Genomic DNA, 16,632 nt, shown 5'->3' with positions numbered 1-16,632 from the left:
CCAGGTTGTCAAGACGCATTCTCACCACTACGTCCCATTACGGCGTATTTCAACGCCCTCTCGGTCACTCTTACTCGTAAAATTAAGCCCAAGCACCCACGAGGCTCATGCCAAAGGCACCAAAGAAGACCAGCAGGCACGCAACCACCCGGTTTTTACCCCGGAGGTGGCGCCAGCTCTCATCGCTCAGAAAGTCTTCCGAAAGCAGCTCGACAAGGGACGCAAAGGTAAGCAGGCCTGCGGAAATGGCATTCATGACACCAACGAGGATGAGGCCGGCTTCAGAGTCGGGGCTGTAGAGCATATGCGTCGCGAGGCCGATGGCCTGACCGATCGGCGTCCTGTGATTTTCTCAGCATACTGCGACGGGGGGAGTGGCAGGACGGTCTACGCACGTGAGGCCGTATGCCAATGCCATAAGCCATGGCTGCCATGTCTTGCCACCCCATCCAATGGCGGAGATTCTCGAACCAAGCGCCAGACCCTCAAAGGTCTCTTGTGCAGCATTAGTATGGGTAATATGAAGCATGTGTTTGTTGGTGTGCAGCTTACGGTGAAAAATGATTGCAATCAGCAAGACGACAAAGTCGTCTCCGATGCTGACGCTTAAAGCCATGCCGATAAAAACGCTGTGGAATAGAATACCCATCTCGAGCAAGATACACTGCAATCGGTCCTTCTTGCGCTTTTGGTCCGGGGTCAAGATATCCTGTTCGGGTTCGCCTTGTTCCGTGACAAGGTGGCAGTCATTGGATGTCGCCTTGGCGATCGTAGGGTCCGCAACCAGCCCCCTTGCCGACACGTCTCCGGCCAGAGGAGCTTGGTTTAGCTGCGAGAGTCCCTGTGCCAGGCTGCTGGATCGGCCCCGAAGAGGTCCCAAATCACGGATAGGATGGCCCTCTGAATCAGTAGCCTCTAGTTCTTCCCGCTCTTTGACCCGGGGTTTCGCAAGAATATCAGCAGGCGGAACGTGTCTCGACGGATGAAACACCATTTCAATTATGGCGACCAGGAAGATTGCAGCGAGAGCAATTGCTCCGGGCATTGCGTTGTATTTTTCCGTCCAGAATTTCCCAAGGCAAGGGTTCCCAAGGGACACAAAGGCTGTGGGGAGCAAGTGCACGAAGGCAGTTGCAATCAGAACTCCAGTTCCGAAGTGGCGCACAGCAAAGAAGAAACGTCGCGGGATCCGCAAACCGGGAAACTTGGCAGCCATTATGGGAAATGCGCATCCTGATGTTGACACGAACCATATGATGAAGAGGGCGGCGACGTGAAGCCCGGTGTTGTACTGGTCCTGGTTGATGCCACCCGGTGCGCAAGAAGACCGCTTCTCAAGGCTATTCATTTCCCGGCTGTCCAGCACTTGAAAAGCATTGGCAATGGTGGAGGAGATGGGTGCTGCGGGATCAGCATTGGGCCAAAGACTCCCATTTCTGGCCCAGTAGGTCGACATTTGAACGCTAGAAATCGTATAAGAGAAGAAGAGAACGGATAGAATCCAGGTCAACCAGCTCCAGAGGCGCCCCAGGCACCGCAAAGAGTGAACCCGGACAAGGCGGTTCTGGCCACCGCAGCCAGGGACCGCCTTGGAGTGCAAGAGCGATGCTGGAACGACCGAATCAGCATTGGCATAGCGACATTTACAGAGAAGAACACAAAGAAGCCGTTCACTGCGTACCACCAACGCATCGTCTTGCATGCGCCGTCTGCATCAGAAGCTGCGGCTCCGCCTGGCGGCGCAATTTGTCGTTGAAGGCGGCTTCCCCAAGCATCCCACCGGTTCCCGCTCCAGACGCATCGTCTTGGCTGGCTGCAACATACTCGCGCAGATTTGATATACCGTTCAGGTCCTGGCGAGTGGTTTGGTTTGCGGCCAGGGCGGGCGGGCTCTGATTGTAGGTGAGGTGGCGAAGGCTGCCCTCGTCAGCCTTGTCAAGACAGATCATTCTGGACGAGCACCAAGACTTTTTCGTTTGACAGTTGCCTTGGTCGTTGAGAGGGACCTTGCGGAATTAATGGAAAGGAGAAAGACCGCATCAGCTGGAGACAAGAACCTCGACGTCCATGCCAAGCCTCCAGATGTCGTTTTAGACCCCCACAGCGTCCGTGTGGCCCATGCGAATTGCGAATCGAAGCTGACAATAGCGGATTCGAGGTGGAGTGGGGGCCCGACGGTCAGGGCGCAGCACAAATATATCAATTGGCTTGCGGAAAGTCGCCGGTACGAACCACTTCAAGACAAGTGGCGCCAAACGTACGGAGTTTACATTTTAGATTGGGTAAATACGAGGAGCTGGAGTTGACAAGTGACAAATGCCGTGTAAAGGTTCCGGAAGGTGCAACCGCGCGTGCCAGCTGTTCGTTCAGCTGCCAGGCAACCCCCGCCGCCTGGCAGCTGCAGCCCAATGAAAGCCAAATAGCTCCTTCCGTAAATTCTCGAGTTGTAGGGATCGCCCTCGCTGTTCATAAATTATGGCTTTGCCAGCTTCACGACATTTGAATCATCGTGCAGTCCATAGCATAGCCATGACCCTCCCATTCCACAACGACGCATCGTGTTATCGCATATGCATGGCGCTCACCTCTGGTGTCCTTTCGAGCACCAAGTCGCCTCATCTGCCTTGGTCTCGAGGTTTGCGATTCACAAGGCCCTCCCTCGCCCAGGTTTTTCTTTCACGATTTATTCGTATACTGAAGTAGGTTCAACCCCCGACTTTGCAAAAGTTGGAAGCGGTCATGGTGCGAGGCATGCCGTTGAAATAAAAGACGTCTTCATAAGCGGAAAGCCGGGCCGGGCTCACATCCGATCCCGTCATACCCGCGTTTTCCATCAACCCCTCACTGCAAAACTCGTCCATCATCTTCTCACTAATCCTATTACTCTTGCAGTTTTAGCTTTGTTTCCGGTCAGCCGTTCGTGGCTCCACCCCAACTAACTAGCATCGCCGTCGTCCAGTTCAAGTAGCTTATCCATCAGACGACCTTGGACGAACGTTTTCAACGGGCCTTGGAAGAATGGCATGTCCGGCTCGAACATACCCCCTCCGCCAACCACCGAACCACAAGCCTCCCATCCCCAGGTGGCAACTAGTTTTGAGGGATAATGTCAGTCGCGTCTTCACGGCGTACATCGGCGTACAGCCCCTCGGCGGCACCAAGGTAGCGGTAGACAAGGCGGCAAAATGCATACAAGCATGGTTAGATAGGCCGGAAGCATCCAAGCCGCAGGCCTTTGAGAGCTTCAAAGTTATAAATGGAGATGACACTCAAGATGCCAAAGTGTGGGCCTGCTACTGGGACAGTGAGGCCCATGGAAAAGACGGCTTACAGCAACTCAACCTGCCATCCATCTACTCAGCACTGTCCGCAATTGAGCAATCGACCATCGGGCTTTGGAGCGAAAGCTTCTCAACCCCAGTTTCCCGACTAGAGACGAACTACACCGGGCTGGACTACTTGCCTGGTATGGCCAAGCTACCTGGCACTACCACCGCGCAACATGAGAGGACAGCATACTGGGGTGCAGCGCGAGACCGCATTCCCAACTCTGCTCACGATCTCTTCAAGAAAGTAGACGCGGTTGATTCCAAGTCCGGATTTTTTCAGGATCCTGCTGGCAAACACCTCGTCGGTACCAGCTACGACAACATGGTCCACATTCGCTCCGGACAATATTGGGAAAGCTGCGGTCCCGGAGAAACCGCCTCGTACGAAGATCATCTCGAGCCAGCGTTGGAGAGTGGACTCGAATATCTATGGGAAAATCGCGATATCAGCGGAGCCATGGGACTGCGCTACCTCCGCAACACGGATGGGTCAGATAGGGTGCTGAAGGAAACTTGCGGCGCCGGCTTCTTTTGTAATCTGCAGCATTTGGAGGACTGGGCCAGGAGCCACCCGTCTCATCTGGCTATCTACACCGGGGCCATTAGACATGCCAAAAAGTTTGGACGTGAGCGCAAGTTTAGAACCTGGCATGAGGTATCGATTCTGAAGGAAGGTGAGGCGAGTTTTGAGTACGTGAATTGTTTGCCCGAGACGGGCGTTATTCCCTTTTTGCAGTTGGAGGAAGTGCCACTACATGCCGGCAAATGATGGAGTGGAAATGCCACGGGTAATTATGAGACCTTTGATACACCACGAGTTTCGCAACTGCGTCTGTTCCCGAAACACGTCCGGACTCCGGACTAGTCTCTCTCTGAGTCTCAGCCAAGTGGCGCTAGCGAGCCACGAGAACATTTTGTTCCAGTCCAATTCCCCGCAGAGGCCATGACTCTAACATCTTCAACGACATTGGCAGGCCGCAGCTGGGAACACCATTGTACAAGCCTCCTGCTCCCACTCCCACAGTCATTGCCCATATGCCGCGGAAGAGAGATTCGAAGAAGCAACCAGCTCGGCGAAGCCACCACGGCTGTCAGCGATGCCGGAAGCACAAGGTCCGATGTGACCAAGTCAAACCAAAATGCGGACCATGCCGGTCTCGGGGCTACTCAGACTGTGTATTCGCCATGAACCTGAAGTGGGAAGCAGACTCCAGGAACAAAGGACGGGCTTTCGGCAGAGCTGGCGTCTGGTCCAAGCCGAAACAGCCCATGACGATTCTCTACCCGCGCCGAGGACCCATGCGTCTGGCTTCTTGAATACGTCAATCGGAGACTTTGAAGATGGACATGCACGACCTTGTTCGGCAACAGCCTCAAGATGCAGAAACACGCAGAATCTCAGCTGGAGCGGTCTGATGCGCTCACACGGCCGATTGCCCCGAGCCTCGCCGATCCGTTTGCGACACGTGTACATGCACACCGAATGGATCCTCATCTCGTGTCATAGTTACTACATAGTTACACCGTGTGTGTCCTCTCACGGTCCCCTGCGCCAGCTACCTCGGGGGCTCCCCGTTCTCGGCCCTGCTGGTTCCGTTTGCGCTCTCGTCGTCGTCGTCGGTCATCTGGGACGCGCTGCTCGGCCTGGCCGCCTCTCACAGATCCCGCGCCGACGCTCCCTGCCAATCCGTGGCAATGTCCCATTACAGCAGAACAATCAACTACCTGTGCACGTGTAGGCCACCCCAGCACCGAGAGACCTCGTCGCAAACCCAGAGACGTTGGTTCTCGTAATGCTGCTCTGCCAGCGTGAACTCACGAGAGACGACGGGAGAAGCTGGACTGTTCACCTCCGCGGCGCCCGGAACTTGATACGGTACCAGCTGGGCTTACTTTGTGGCACCGCTGTGTCGCGACTTGAGTCTGGTTTCGTAGTCGAACACGTCACGCGTCACGGGTTGCTCGGCGGCGACAAGAGTCGACCGTCTGCATCATCGGCGCTGGAGGACGGACGCGGTTCCCCGACCTTTGCCAACGTTTCCACGCCCAAGGCGACTGACGCCGTCTGCACCTGGAGCACGTCGACAGGAGCGGGTATCAGGCCCGACGGGAAAGACGAAGAGCACAGCGCGCAAGTCATGGAGCAGAGTGGACGAGAGACTGCGAAAATACACGATACTGGCGAGTCTGCCGTCATTTCAGGAGTCGGGCGACTGTGGTCCATAATCTTGGTCTTGATGCGCCCACGGCATCAACATGTCCAGTGGCAACCGAACGGAAACTTGTCTACTAGCGCCGCTAGACGCGGTTGACAGAAACGACTTGGTTGATTCACTACATACAGTCTGTGGCAGAGCATATCCGCCCGCCAACAAAGGGATAAACCCATACTGACATACCTCAATGCGTTGTAGCACAGCACGCGGCAGCCCACTTCCTGCACTGGCCAAGTACCTTTTGCCTCCCACGGTATTGCCTGTATGTGCATGTCATGTCTACGGATCCGACCCTTCAACCGTCTTCCACGGCATACATGCGTGAGCTCCTGCAAGAAGCACCACGTCCCCCTCTCTGCAAAGCCCTCCTGCCTGGCCGAGAGCCAACTTGTGGAACACAGGTCGCCTTTCTTGGAGCGCTAGATGGGCAGAGGATAGCCCATCTCTTCTGGGGTGATTGGCAGTAAAGGAGGCTGCCGCTCCCTAATGTCGGGTACGGACCGATGCGACGCGTCGAGGCAGCCTGCACGTGAGGAGCACTCGCCGCACATGAGAAAGTTGCCTCCGCAGCACGAGCTGCATCTCGTTACAGCACTTATGCGCACTCGACTGGCGCAGACGTCACAGTGGCGCAAAATTGGCGCGCCAGACACCCTCTTCCCGGCCAACACGTATTCGTGATCGGCAGGGACGAATTCCAGGGCACCCACGGGGGGTTCCGAGGGGTCTCGGTTGGTAGCAAATCGCTCCAGCAAACGGGAGACGTATGGCTGGTCCGATAGTTGAGCGCATTCAAAGAGGGTGCGGCTTGCGTAGACCTCGTCCGTAGTATCAATCAATCCCGGGTCAGCACGGAGGAGGGCTTCGACTACCTTGACATGTCCAAGTCTAACCGCAGCAGAAATGGGCGTTGCGCCCGAGTAGCTGCCGATGCGAGGGTTTGCGCCGCGAGACAGCAACCTCTGGACAAGCTCGTCATCCCCCTCTCTGGCAGCGACGAACAGCGCCGTCCTGCCAGTCAGGTCTTGAGCATCGACCTTGTTCTCCGGGAACCGCAGAAGCTCCTCTGCGATGATTGTACCTCCAGTCGCGCAGGCTAGGTGCAGAGCAGTGACTTTGACGTGCTGGCTCTCCAGCGTGATGTTGGCGCCGTACTTGATGAGCGCCACGGCTATCTCTCCAAGGCCGCGTAGAGCCGCAATATGCAGTGGTGACATTCCTTTGCTTCCCAACCTATTGACGTCTGCTCCATGTCGCAGAAGCACATCCGCCCCTTTTCTACTTTCCGCCTGGACAGCAGCATGTAACGGCGAATCGCCGACATGATTGCGCTGGTTGACATCCCCGCTGCTAACGATGAGGGCTTCGAGGATAGCCACCCTACTTTCGAGAAGAAGGGGAGCGCACAGGCGCTCTATTTGTGCGGCCGCGTGCAAAGGATATCCGGTGGGATCTGAACCAGAGGCTATGACGCCTATACCTGCCTCGAGGTGCAATTTGACGATTTCTTCGGTCCCAGCACCTATCGCTTCAAGCAGGGTCTCCATGTTGGCACCATGATTCGTTGTTTCTCGCATGAGCAAGCAGGCAGTATCTTGACAGGACGCCCGGATCGCAAGTAGGAGGGGAGTCGAACCATCGAGTGTTGGGATAGAAGCATCTGCGCCATACTTCAGCAACGCTTTCATAAACCCGCTGCAGGGTCTCTCGGCTGCATAGTGTATTGTCAAACGACCCGGAGCATCGACAATAATAGGCCTGTCAGGATTGGCGCCACGCTCCAGCAGCATCTCAAATATTTCCAGAGAGGGATAAGACACTGCGATTCCCAAAGCACCGTCCAGCACTGGCCTGGGCGCGGGAGGGCTGGCGCTTTCCACGCCATTGTCCAGCATTAGTTCTGCACATGGCTTGTCAGCGTGGGCGATGGCCCTGAAGAGGCACAGGCGGAGACTTCTGATGCCTATCGAGGAGCGGAACTTATTCAGCAAGTGGCGCAAAAAATCAGTTTGGGGTCTCCCGGAAGCTGCGACGACTAGTGCATTCAACTCGGTAGTGGTGAATGGGGGCGTCTCGCGACTTTCAGCGACAAAGTCCAAGACGTTGGTCTTGCCAGACCTAGCAGCCTCCAGAGCTACCTCAAAATTTTTCACATCAACGCCACTATCGGCTGCTCTTTTGAGAATGTCAACTCGTCCTCGCGCTGCTGCCTTGTGTATGATGCCGCCGCTTTTTGGGTGTTGTCGTGCGTTTCGTCGGTAGTAACAGGGAGTGGCAATTTGACTGAACAAGCGATTTGTCAGGGCAAGGCGAATTATATCGTTCTCGGACTGGACATAATCGAGGATCAGGCAGCAGATTTCGGTTGGAAGCCTAGTGATGGACATGGTCGTGACGGCCGGATCGAAAAAAGGGAGGGAGGGAACCTTGCCGGCGGTGTTCTGGAAGACTTTGGCGAGAATCAAAACGACGCTTCGCTGCCGGCATCGCCATGTATTTGTAGGGCGGAGAGTTTCACAGTCCATGCCGACTTTGGCACGGGTCGTGGCCTTGAGTCCGTTTGCTGTTGCCTGCGAGGGAGCATCATTCTGAATGGGCAGCGCCACATGGTGTGTTTGAAATTTGGAGTGACTTGCGCGTACTCCTTGTCCGGGAGGCGTCGACTTTTTGCTAGGCCGGCGTTGACGTTTTGCTCGGAAGACGTCCACTTTTTTTGCTTGGGAAGCGTTGGCCTCTTTGTTCGAGAGACGTCGACTTTTTGCTCAGGAAGTATTAACCTCTGTGTTTAGGAGGTGTCGACGTTTTGCTTGGGAAGCGTCGACCTCGTTTAATTGGGAAGAAGCATTGACCTCTTTGTTTGAAAGGCGTTGATGTTTGGCTCGGGACGTGCTGACCTCTTTGTTCGAGAGACGTCGACTTTTTGCTCAGGAAGTATTGACCTCTGTGTTTAGGAGGCGTCGACGTTTTGCTTGGGAAGCGTCGACCTCGTTAAATTGGGAAGAAGCATTGACCTCTTTGTTTGAAGGGCGTTGATGTTTGGCTCGGGACGTGTTGACCTCTTTGTTCGAGAGCCGTCAGCTTCGTTGTTCGGAAGGCGGTACGTACGAACGTGATGCCTCTGTCCAGGCTAATGTGCTAGCTTTTCTGCCATCCTAAACTCCAACTAGTTCACGCACGGGGAACCCAAGTCCTTGGGCCTCCAAGGCGACTAGTACGCGGAAGGATAATGTCTCTGCCGTCCGACTCGCGCATGACAGAGAAATCGGTGGCTGCCAGGTAACCCCCCGATGCAGAAGGTCGCAATACCAATCATGGCCTGCAATGTATCAACGTCAGCTGAGGTTTATCGAGAGCGTGGTAGGGTCGAGTGTAACCCACCACTCGGGCTTGGTGATGGAAACAGGAAGGTCGACAACGCAGCATTTTCCACTCTCCATCGCTGGGTGATGGCAGGCGACCAGTGTTGTTCGTTCGAAACGCAGATCCTGTTACGGCGCTGACGACGAAAAAGTACCCTCTTCAACCATGGCCGTGTCCGCTCGGTTTATAAGTGCGGCGGCGTGCTGCTTTGGCGCAGCTCGACTCGACCATCTCCCATGGTCTGCTCTGAAACCGAGGCCGTTTTTCCAGGAGTCATGCGCGTCTCCGTACTGTTTAGCCTACTTTCCGTGGCGACGCCGGCCCTCGGTGTCGGGCGGCACAAGCTGGCACCGTTGTTTGCATCGAGAAACAGTGTTCCTGATGGCTATATTGTCAAGTTCAAAGACGGCATTTCCTCCAAGGGCCTGGACGAACCCTTGGCTTCATTTGTCAACAACAGCCGTCATGTCTACGAAGCTGCGTTCAGAGGCTTCGCAGCAACGCTTGATGCCGGCTCGATCCACACCCTGAGACGCCATCCCGATGTACGTCTGTGTCCGCTCACGAGCCTCGGGACGCCAGGTTCTCATTCTCACCGCTCTACAGGTCGAGTTCATCGAAGAAGATGCCGTATTCGCAATAAGCGGGTTCGTCGAGCAAAAGGAGGCGCCTTGGAATCTGGCCCGCGTCTCACACCGCAGGCGAGGAGGCTCGACCGGGTACGTATACGACGATAGCGCGGGCGAGGGAACGTGCTCATACATTATCGACACTGGCATCGAAGCCTCACACCCTGTAAGCATACATACCGTCTCCCTCCCCCACTCTGCACCATGTCGTGCTAAGGGGGCAGCAATTCGGGGGCCGAGCCCAAAACATCAAGACCTTTGTCAACCAGACTGTCGACGGGCACGGCCACGGCACCCACCTCGCCGGTATCGTAGGCAGCGTCGCGTACGGCGTGGCCAAGAAGACGAAGCTCCTCGGCGTCAAGTGTCTCGACGACCAAGGCTCGGGCACCACATCCGACGTCGTGGCGGCCATGGATTTTGTCGCCAAAGACGCCAAGACTCGCGGGTGCTCCAAGGGAGTCATGGCCAACATGAGCTTGGGAGGGGGATACTCTGCAGCCGTGAATAGCGCCGCCGCCGCTCTTGTTGCCTCTGGCGTGTTTGTCTCGGCAGCAGCCGGTGGTTCAAATACGGATGCGAAGCAGACATCGCCCGCGTCGGAGCCGACCGTGTGCACAGTGGGCGCCAGTACGGCCGGGGATGAGCGTGCAAGCTACTCCAACTACGGAGCGGTTGTTGACATCTTTGCGCCGGGATCGAATATCTTGTCCACGTGGCTGGAGGGCACGACGGTAGGTCGGAGCCATGACGTCTCGAATCCGGGCCGTGCTTGGTCGTCGGCTGACGCGGGCAACGCAGAACACCCTCTCCGGATCGTCCGTGTCCGCTGCCCACATTACGGGACTGGGGGCATATATCGCGGCGCTTGAGGGTTCCCCTGGCGGCGAGACGCTGTGCAGGAGACTGCAGCAACTTGCTACCAAGCACGTCCTGACGAGGGTGCCGCCCGGGACGCCGAATCTCCTGGCTTTTGACGGGAATCCCTTCGAGTCGGGACTTGGGGGCATCGAGCCAACTCACTAGTAGTCTGTTGGCAAGTCGATTGACGTGACCAAATGGCGGTCGATGGTCGATGGTCGATGGATCGAGGCTGATCGGACACGACGTCACGTCCTCGGCTGTTGGCTCTTGATTTGCCCCGCGTCGCGTCTGCACCCGCACGCGCACCTGCACCTGCACCTGCACCTGCACAAGTCCCGACTCCAAAAGTCCCTCTTCTGCTCTCCTGCGTCCTTCATCAAAACCCCCCCCCAACACAAATACAAATCCCATCCAATCTTCCTCACTGCGCTCTCGTCTCATCACCCAACCGCCCTCTCCGCACGCTCCAGCAAACACCATGGCCGTGCCCCCCAAGTTCGCAGGCCACAAGCTCGGATTCGCGCCGCCGACCCCGTCAACCCCGTCGGCCCCCCATTCCACGCACACCTTGGAGCTCTACGTCGACTACTGCTGCCCCTTCTCGGCCAAGCTCTTCCGCACCATGTACAACCAAGTCATACCCGCCATTCGCGACAACGAGTCCTGGGCTTCCAGCCTCGCCCTCATCTTCCGCCAACAAGTCCAGCCGTGGCACCCGTCATCGACGCTGATGCACGAAGCGGCCCTCGCCGTGTTGCGCCTCGCCCCCGACAAATTCTGGGGCTTTAGCAGCCAGCTCTTTGAGGAGCAGACCGCCTTTTTCGACGTCAGTGTCGTCAACGAGACTAGAAACGCCACGTACAAGCGTTTGGCAAAGATTGCCGCCAAAGTCGGCGTCGACGAGACGCGAGTCTACGAGCTGCTCGAGGTCGCCGACAAGCCCGGCCAAGATGGATCCCTCAATGGTGGGAACCAGGTCACCAACGACTTGAAACTTGTCACCAAGATGAATAGGTTGATTGGAGTCCACGTCACCCCGACTGTGGTCTTTGACGGCCTTGTCCAGGATACGAGCTCTGGGTGGACAGTGAATCAGTGGAAAGAGTGGCTGGCCAAGAATCTTGCTTGAGAGACTTGCTGTCGCGAATTGCGTGTCCCGTCGGGCCTCGGAATCAAACATGACAAGGACTCGGGGGTTAACTTCTCAAACGGCAAATCCGATAAACAAAATATAATTTGTCGTACAGCTGCTTGCTTCACTTGACCCCTTCGCTTGCTTTGTGCAAAAGAGGTCGTCAAGCCTCGTGTTTTTTTCGTTTGTGAGGCCAAGGCTTGTCTCATCAGAAGAGCTGAAGCCCGAGTGGCCATCCATCGTGGCATCGCCCAACATGTTCGGACTGTCCGTCACCAGGTGCCGGAGCCCGAGTCAAAAAGCCGGTTCTCGAGTCGACTTTACATGACGGGCATGTCGCGGTCCAACAGCAACGGCAAGAAGATACTCGAGCTGTTTAGTTTTGGCGTCGCGGCGACAAGATGACGGAAATAACAGGAGTTTGCTCCCGGCGCGCCACGTTGAGCCCGAGGAGCCAATAGCTGGGGATACTCGCCAGGTCCTCGTTGGAATACAAGTCCATAGGCAAACACATTTCTTCCTCTGCCCCCGTCGGTCATGTACACTCCCACGGGCGTCACCTTGGGCTCATGCTCGCGGTAGTACCGTGCATGTGTCGAGGGTGTTGCTGAAACGCAACCCCACAAATGCCAGCGTCGTGCGACGTCGTCGTCTACGAGGCAGCACGCGGGATGGAACGGCATGACCACAGGTGGGTGGATTGCTTCCGCCGGACTCAAAACGTAGTCGGTGACAACTTGGCGAGTCGAGAGTAGCAATGCCGGGCGGAGTCTTGTCGTCAAGCACGGAGCGTTCGTCACGGACTAGCCCGATTGGGCAATCGCGGGCGCCAGCCGCAGACGGCATACCGGTGGTATGCCGGACCCTCGGAGTCTCGGACCGTTGATGGTCGAACAGGAGTCAGGAGTCGGGAGTCGGGAGTCGGGACCCTGCAACAACAAACTGCACCTCCTCCTGTGGCAGCCATGAAACCCCGCGCTCCTGTCGACTCACCGCAGTCACGGAGTCTGCACGGCATCGCAAACGGAAGCAAAAACCGCAAACAGTGAAGCCACAACAAAAGGCTAGCGCCAGAAGCCAGGCTAAATCTACCAGGATTAGCTAGCTGAAGGCAATGCGGGTTGGATTCATCTATAAAAAAAACCATCCATGGCCCCAAGCTGGATGGGAGCAAGAACAAGCCTCTTGTCACGGACTGGTCTTGCAGGCGTCTGCGTGTAAGTAAGCGTCACGACCATCAACCACGATTGCAAGGGGAAAAGAGGAGAGAAAAGATTCCTCTACTCCCACTTGTGTGCAGCTACATTATACACCCTCTGTCCCTGACGTGCATCTGGAGAGTATCTGACGAGACGCCGCCACCGAGTCTTGTACAGACCGCAGCTTGCTAGCTCGAGTCCGTCAGACGTCCACGCACGTATGCCCATCTACATGGTCGCTCTCCCGTTAGCTTCGCATTCACCCTCGGCAGCGACCATGAGCGTGCGGGCGATGAAGGTCATGCTGCTCCTCTCGTCAGCAGCAGCAGCATCAGCAGCCTCAGTCTGCCATGCGCACGTCCAACTGGTAAAGGAACCCCTGGGCCCGGCTGCCCAGACGCGTCTGCATCCGCTGGCGCTCGCCCCCTTTGCCTTTGCACCGCTCGACGACGGCATCGGCACCAACAAGGCCAACGACAGCGACGGCTTCTCCGTGTACCACTCGCGCGACTTTGCCAGGGGCCGGGGCATCTCGGTCGTGGCGACGGCCTCGCGGGCGCAGGGGCTGGAGAGGGCCAGGCCGCCCGATGACGCCAACGACTTCTCGTCGCCGCCGTACGAGGAGCGCGCCATCCCCGGCAAGGGCCGCGGGCTCGTGGCCACCAGGATGCTGCACCGGGGCGACAGGATCTTTGCCGACACGCCCGTCCTCCTCGTCGACGCCGAGGCCTACCGCTCGCGAGACGCGCGCTGGGTCGCGCTGCCGCACCTCGCCGTCGACAGGCTGCCCGGGTCGACGCAGGACCTCTTCTGGGACATGCACGCGCGGCCTGGGGGCGAGGATGCCGTCACGGGCCGCATCGACCCCAACTCGTTTGAGGTCGAGATTGACGACGGCCTCTACTACGCCGTGTTTCCCGAGATTGCAGTCAGTGTGCCAGACTCCTCCTCTCCCCCCCCTTCACCCCCTTCGCCCCCTTCACCAGCTTCAACTTCTGACGGTCGGGTGTGGATTCGCCAGCGCATCAACCACGACTGCCGGCCCAATGCGATCTACTACTTTGACGCGGAGACGCTCACGCAGCGCGTCCACGCCGTGACAGACATTGCGCCCGGGACCGAGCTCTCCGTCACGTACATTGCGCCGGTGGAAAGGGGCGCCGAGCGGGCGGCGCAGCTCCTCCGCTCGTGGGGCTTCAACTGCTCGTGCAGCGCGTGCCGGCAGCCGAGCGAGTTGGCGCACATGTCGGACAAGCGCATCGCCGCCATTGACGGGCTCGTGGAGCGGCTGCGCGCCGCCGCCGCCGACGACGACGACGACGACGACGAGGGCTGGGCGTCGGCGGCGGCGCCGCAGATGGCCGAGGCCCTCGTCAGCCTGTACCGCCAGGAGAGGCTGCACGGCGACATGCACGAGGGCCTGCAGCTCGCCGCCCTCGCGCACTGCGCCGCCGGCAACTACTGGGACACGGTCAAGTACGCGCACCTCGCTGGCGAGCGTGGCGCCCTGTTTGACGGGCCGAGCCGGGACGACTTGGCGAGGCTGGCGAGGCTGGCCGAGAGGCCCGACGGCGAGGACTGCTGGATGAGACGGAGACGGGCGAGGACGCGGACGAGTGCGTAGTGGGCGGTTGTGCGCGTGATGAGGGGATTTTCTTGGGGCTAGGGTTTCTTTGTTTTTACTTTTTTTTTTCCCTTTTTTAATGCAGCGCATAACTTGGCACGGAAGTGAAAACAATAAGAACACAACATTGTGCGTCACTCGCCGCCTCCTCTCTTGACAGCTGCACCAGCTGTGCCGTGTTCGCCCCCTCTCGCTGGCCGATACTAGTGGTGGCTCGGTACCTATCTGGGTTGAGCACTGGAGTACTTGGCAGTATCTCGGTACTCGCCGCCGGAGCCCAAGTACCTACAGAGTACTCCGTACGGTGCCTGTTCGGGTAGATGCCTGCTCGCCCCGCCCCGCCAATGCCCAGCCGTCCCATACCCGCGCCCATGTCCATGTCCGGAATACAAAATGGCAAATTGACTCCTCCGCACCTCGTCGTCTCCAAGACCACGACCTCCATGCTTGCTTGCTTTGTCCCGAACCAAAAGCCATCACAAGACAACCACGCTCAACCACGACCGCGTGGCGCTCTAGAGTCCAGGCACGACGGTGACAAGTCGCAACACCATGGCCCCCGCCACCACCGGATATCCCGAGCCGACCCTCTGGCAAAAGCTCGACGTGCTCCCGGCCCTCGGATCCCTTCTCGCCTCCGCCGCGTCGGCGCTGCTGACGGGATGGCGACGCGGGCCCGACGCTGAGCCCTCGCTGTATCTGCACGTCGTGTACGCGGCCGTGCGGAAGCTGGTCGTCCGGCTGTCCACGCCTCAGCAGCAGTATGTGCTCCGTGTGCCCGGCTCCAGACCCCCAGCCTCCGGCCTCTCGTCTAACCAACCACCGCCGGCAGATGGGTGTTTCCACCCACAGACACGGTGTACAGGCAGCAGGCCAAGGCCTTCAACCTGCCCCAGCGCACCGTCGAGCTGGACCACGGCGCCAAGGGCCACTGGATTGGAGACGCGGGCGCCAAACACGTCCTCGTCTGGTATCACGGTGAGCCAGCCGCCAGCCCGCCCTCGCCCCAGATACTCGGCACACAGACAGACGGCTGACCCCCGTGCCCGTCCCCCCAAGGCGGCGGCTTCAACCTGCCCGCCCTCAGCGGCCACCTCGCCTACTTCATCAAGCTCGTCCAGGCCCGCCCCGGCAACGACCTGGCCGTCTTCTTCCTCACGTACACCCTCGCCCCGACGGCCACGTACCCCACGCAGCTGCGGCAGGCCGTCCAAGCCCTGCGGCACGTCGTCCACGAGACGCGCCGCCGCCCCGCCCACGTCGTGCTCGGCGGCGACTCGGCCGGCGGCAACCTCGTCTGCGCCGTGCTGTCCCACCTGGCCCACCGCCACGACGACGTCGACGAGCTGCCGCTCAGCGAGCCCCTCGGCGCCGCCGTCATGATGGCCCCCTGGACCGCCCTGCGCCGCGGCGCCGTCCAGCTGAGCCCCCGCGGCGGCGCCGACATCCTCGACCCCCCGGCCCTCGAGTACTGGGCCGCCAACTACACGGGCTCCCGGGCCCCCGACTACTACACCGACCCGTCGACCGCCCCGCCAGACTGGTTCCGCGGCCTGCCCGTGCGGAGCGTCCTCGTCCTGGCGGGCCAGAACGAGATTCTCCTGCCCACCATCGACGCCTTTGTCAAGACCCTCGAGGTGCGTCTCTCCCGGCAGAGTGGTTGGAGTGCAAGCCCAGCTCGCTGGCCTTGGGCAATCCCACAAACACACAAACACCACGAGTGCTAACCTGGATCAACGCAGGCCGGCTACGGCCCCGTCGAGTTCTACGTCGCCGAGAGGGAGGCGCACATCGCGCCCTTTGTGAACCTCACCTTTTACCACGGCGCCCCGACCGGCCAGGGCACCAAGTTGCAGTCTTGGCTGGACGAGCGCGTGGCCTCGGGCAACGACACTCCCCATTTGTGATTTGTGATGGTCGGCCCGCCGGCGCCGGAGCAGGGCACGAGCAGGAACCCCACCCCATCGACAGAAGGACAGATTCAGCTCGTGTCAATATCAAATACGTTACTCAAGTAACTACATGTGCTGTGACCCTGCCTTTGCTTGCGGCTTCCAGAATGACCTGCAGCCCCCCCCCAAAACACCAGTAGCGTTCCTGCCAAGTTTGGCGTTTGCTCCTCCCCGCACGCTAATAAAGCGGCCCGTGGAAGTGGGGTCATCGCCCGGCTCAAGTGGGGCGCGCTAAAGGCCCGACCGCGCGCACGACGCACCGTTGCCGCTCCGCACACTTACTCCGTACACATGACATGTACATAGGCCGTCCGTCCGAGGTATCAA

The 16,632-nt window shown here is 58.6% G+C and overlaps 7 protein-coding genes across 7 annotated transcripts; 5 read left to right on the top strand and 2 right to left on the bottom strand.

The window, feature by feature from the left end:
• Positions 1-82: 82 nt before the first annotated feature.
• MAM_07605 (Zinc/iron permease) lies at positions 83-1,949 on the bottom strand (the record flags this gene model as incomplete). Its single annotated transcript, XM_040826403.1, has 4 exons — positions 83-341; positions 396-495; positions 553-1,608; positions 1,682-1,949. The coding sequence occupies 4 exons, from the start codon at positions 1,947-1,949 to the stop codon at positions 83-85; spliced, it is 1,683 nt and encodes a 560-aa protein (XP_040675616.1).
• A 1,069-nt stretch (positions 1,950-3,018) lies between these two features.
• Positions 3,019-4,098, top strand: MAM_07604 (uncharacterized protein; the record flags this gene model as incomplete). The annotated part of the gene is made up of 1 exon (XM_040826402.1): positions 3,019-4,098. The coding sequence occupies one exon, from the start codon at positions 3,019-3,021 to the stop codon at positions 4,096-4,098; it is 1,080 nt and encodes a 359-aa protein (XP_040675615.1).
• A 1,866-nt stretch (positions 4,099-5,964) lies between these two features.
• Positions 5,965-8,070, bottom strand: MAM_07603 (Ankyrin repeat-containing domain protein; the record flags this gene model as incomplete). Its single annotated transcript, XM_040826401.1, has 1 exon — positions 5,965-8,070. One exon carries the CDS (start codon positions 8,068-8,070, stop codon positions 5,965-5,967), a length of 2,106 nt encoding a protein of 701 aa, XP_040675614.1.
• A 1,071-nt stretch (positions 8,071-9,141) lies between these two features.
• MAM_07602 (subtilisin-like protease Pr1B) lies at positions 9,142-10,560 on the top strand (the record flags this gene model as incomplete). The annotated part of the gene is made up of 4 exons (XM_040826400.1): positions 9,142-9,450; positions 9,512-9,700; positions 9,759-10,268; positions 10,336-10,560. 4 exons carry the CDS (start codon positions 9,142-9,144, stop codon positions 10,558-10,560), a joined length of 1,233 nt encoding a protein of 410 aa, XP_040675613.1.
• Positions 10,561-10,876: 316 nt separating this feature from the next.
• Positions 10,877-11,527, top strand: MAM_07601 (Thioredoxin-like fold protein; the record flags this gene model as incomplete). Its single annotated transcript, XM_040826399.1, has 1 exon — positions 10,877-11,527. The coding sequence occupies one exon, from the start codon at positions 10,877-10,879 to the stop codon at positions 11,525-11,527; it is 651 nt and encodes a 216-aa protein (XP_040675612.1).
• A 1,479-nt stretch (positions 11,528-13,006) lies between these two features.
• Positions 13,007-14,353, top strand: MAM_07600 (lysine methyltransferase; the record flags this gene model as incomplete). The annotated part of the gene is made up of 1 exon (XM_040826398.1): positions 13,007-14,353. One exon carries the CDS (start codon positions 13,007-13,009, stop codon positions 14,351-14,353), a length of 1,347 nt encoding a protein of 448 aa, XP_040675611.1.
• A 552-nt stretch (positions 14,354-14,905) lies between these two features.
• MAM_07599 (lipase/thioesterase family protein) lies at positions 14,906-16,260 on the top strand (the record flags this gene model as incomplete). The annotated part of the gene is made up of 4 exons (XM_040826397.1): positions 14,906-15,114; positions 15,219-15,331; positions 15,413-15,990; positions 16,096-16,260. The coding sequence occupies 4 exons, from the start codon at positions 14,906-14,908 to the stop codon at positions 16,258-16,260; spliced, it is 1,065 nt and encodes a 354-aa protein (XP_040675610.1).
• Positions 16,261-16,632: the final 372 nt, after the last annotated feature.

This window comes from Metarhizium album (genome assembly GCF_000804445.1).
Source record: "Metarhizium album ARSEF 1941 chromosome Unknown scaffold_33, whole genome shotgun sequence".
NCBI classification, from domain to species: domain Eukaryota; kingdom Fungi; phylum Ascomycota; class Sordariomycetes; order Hypocreales; family Clavicipitaceae; genus Metarhizium; species Metarhizium album.
This window is presented reverse-complemented; position numbering and strand designations above follow the sequence as displayed.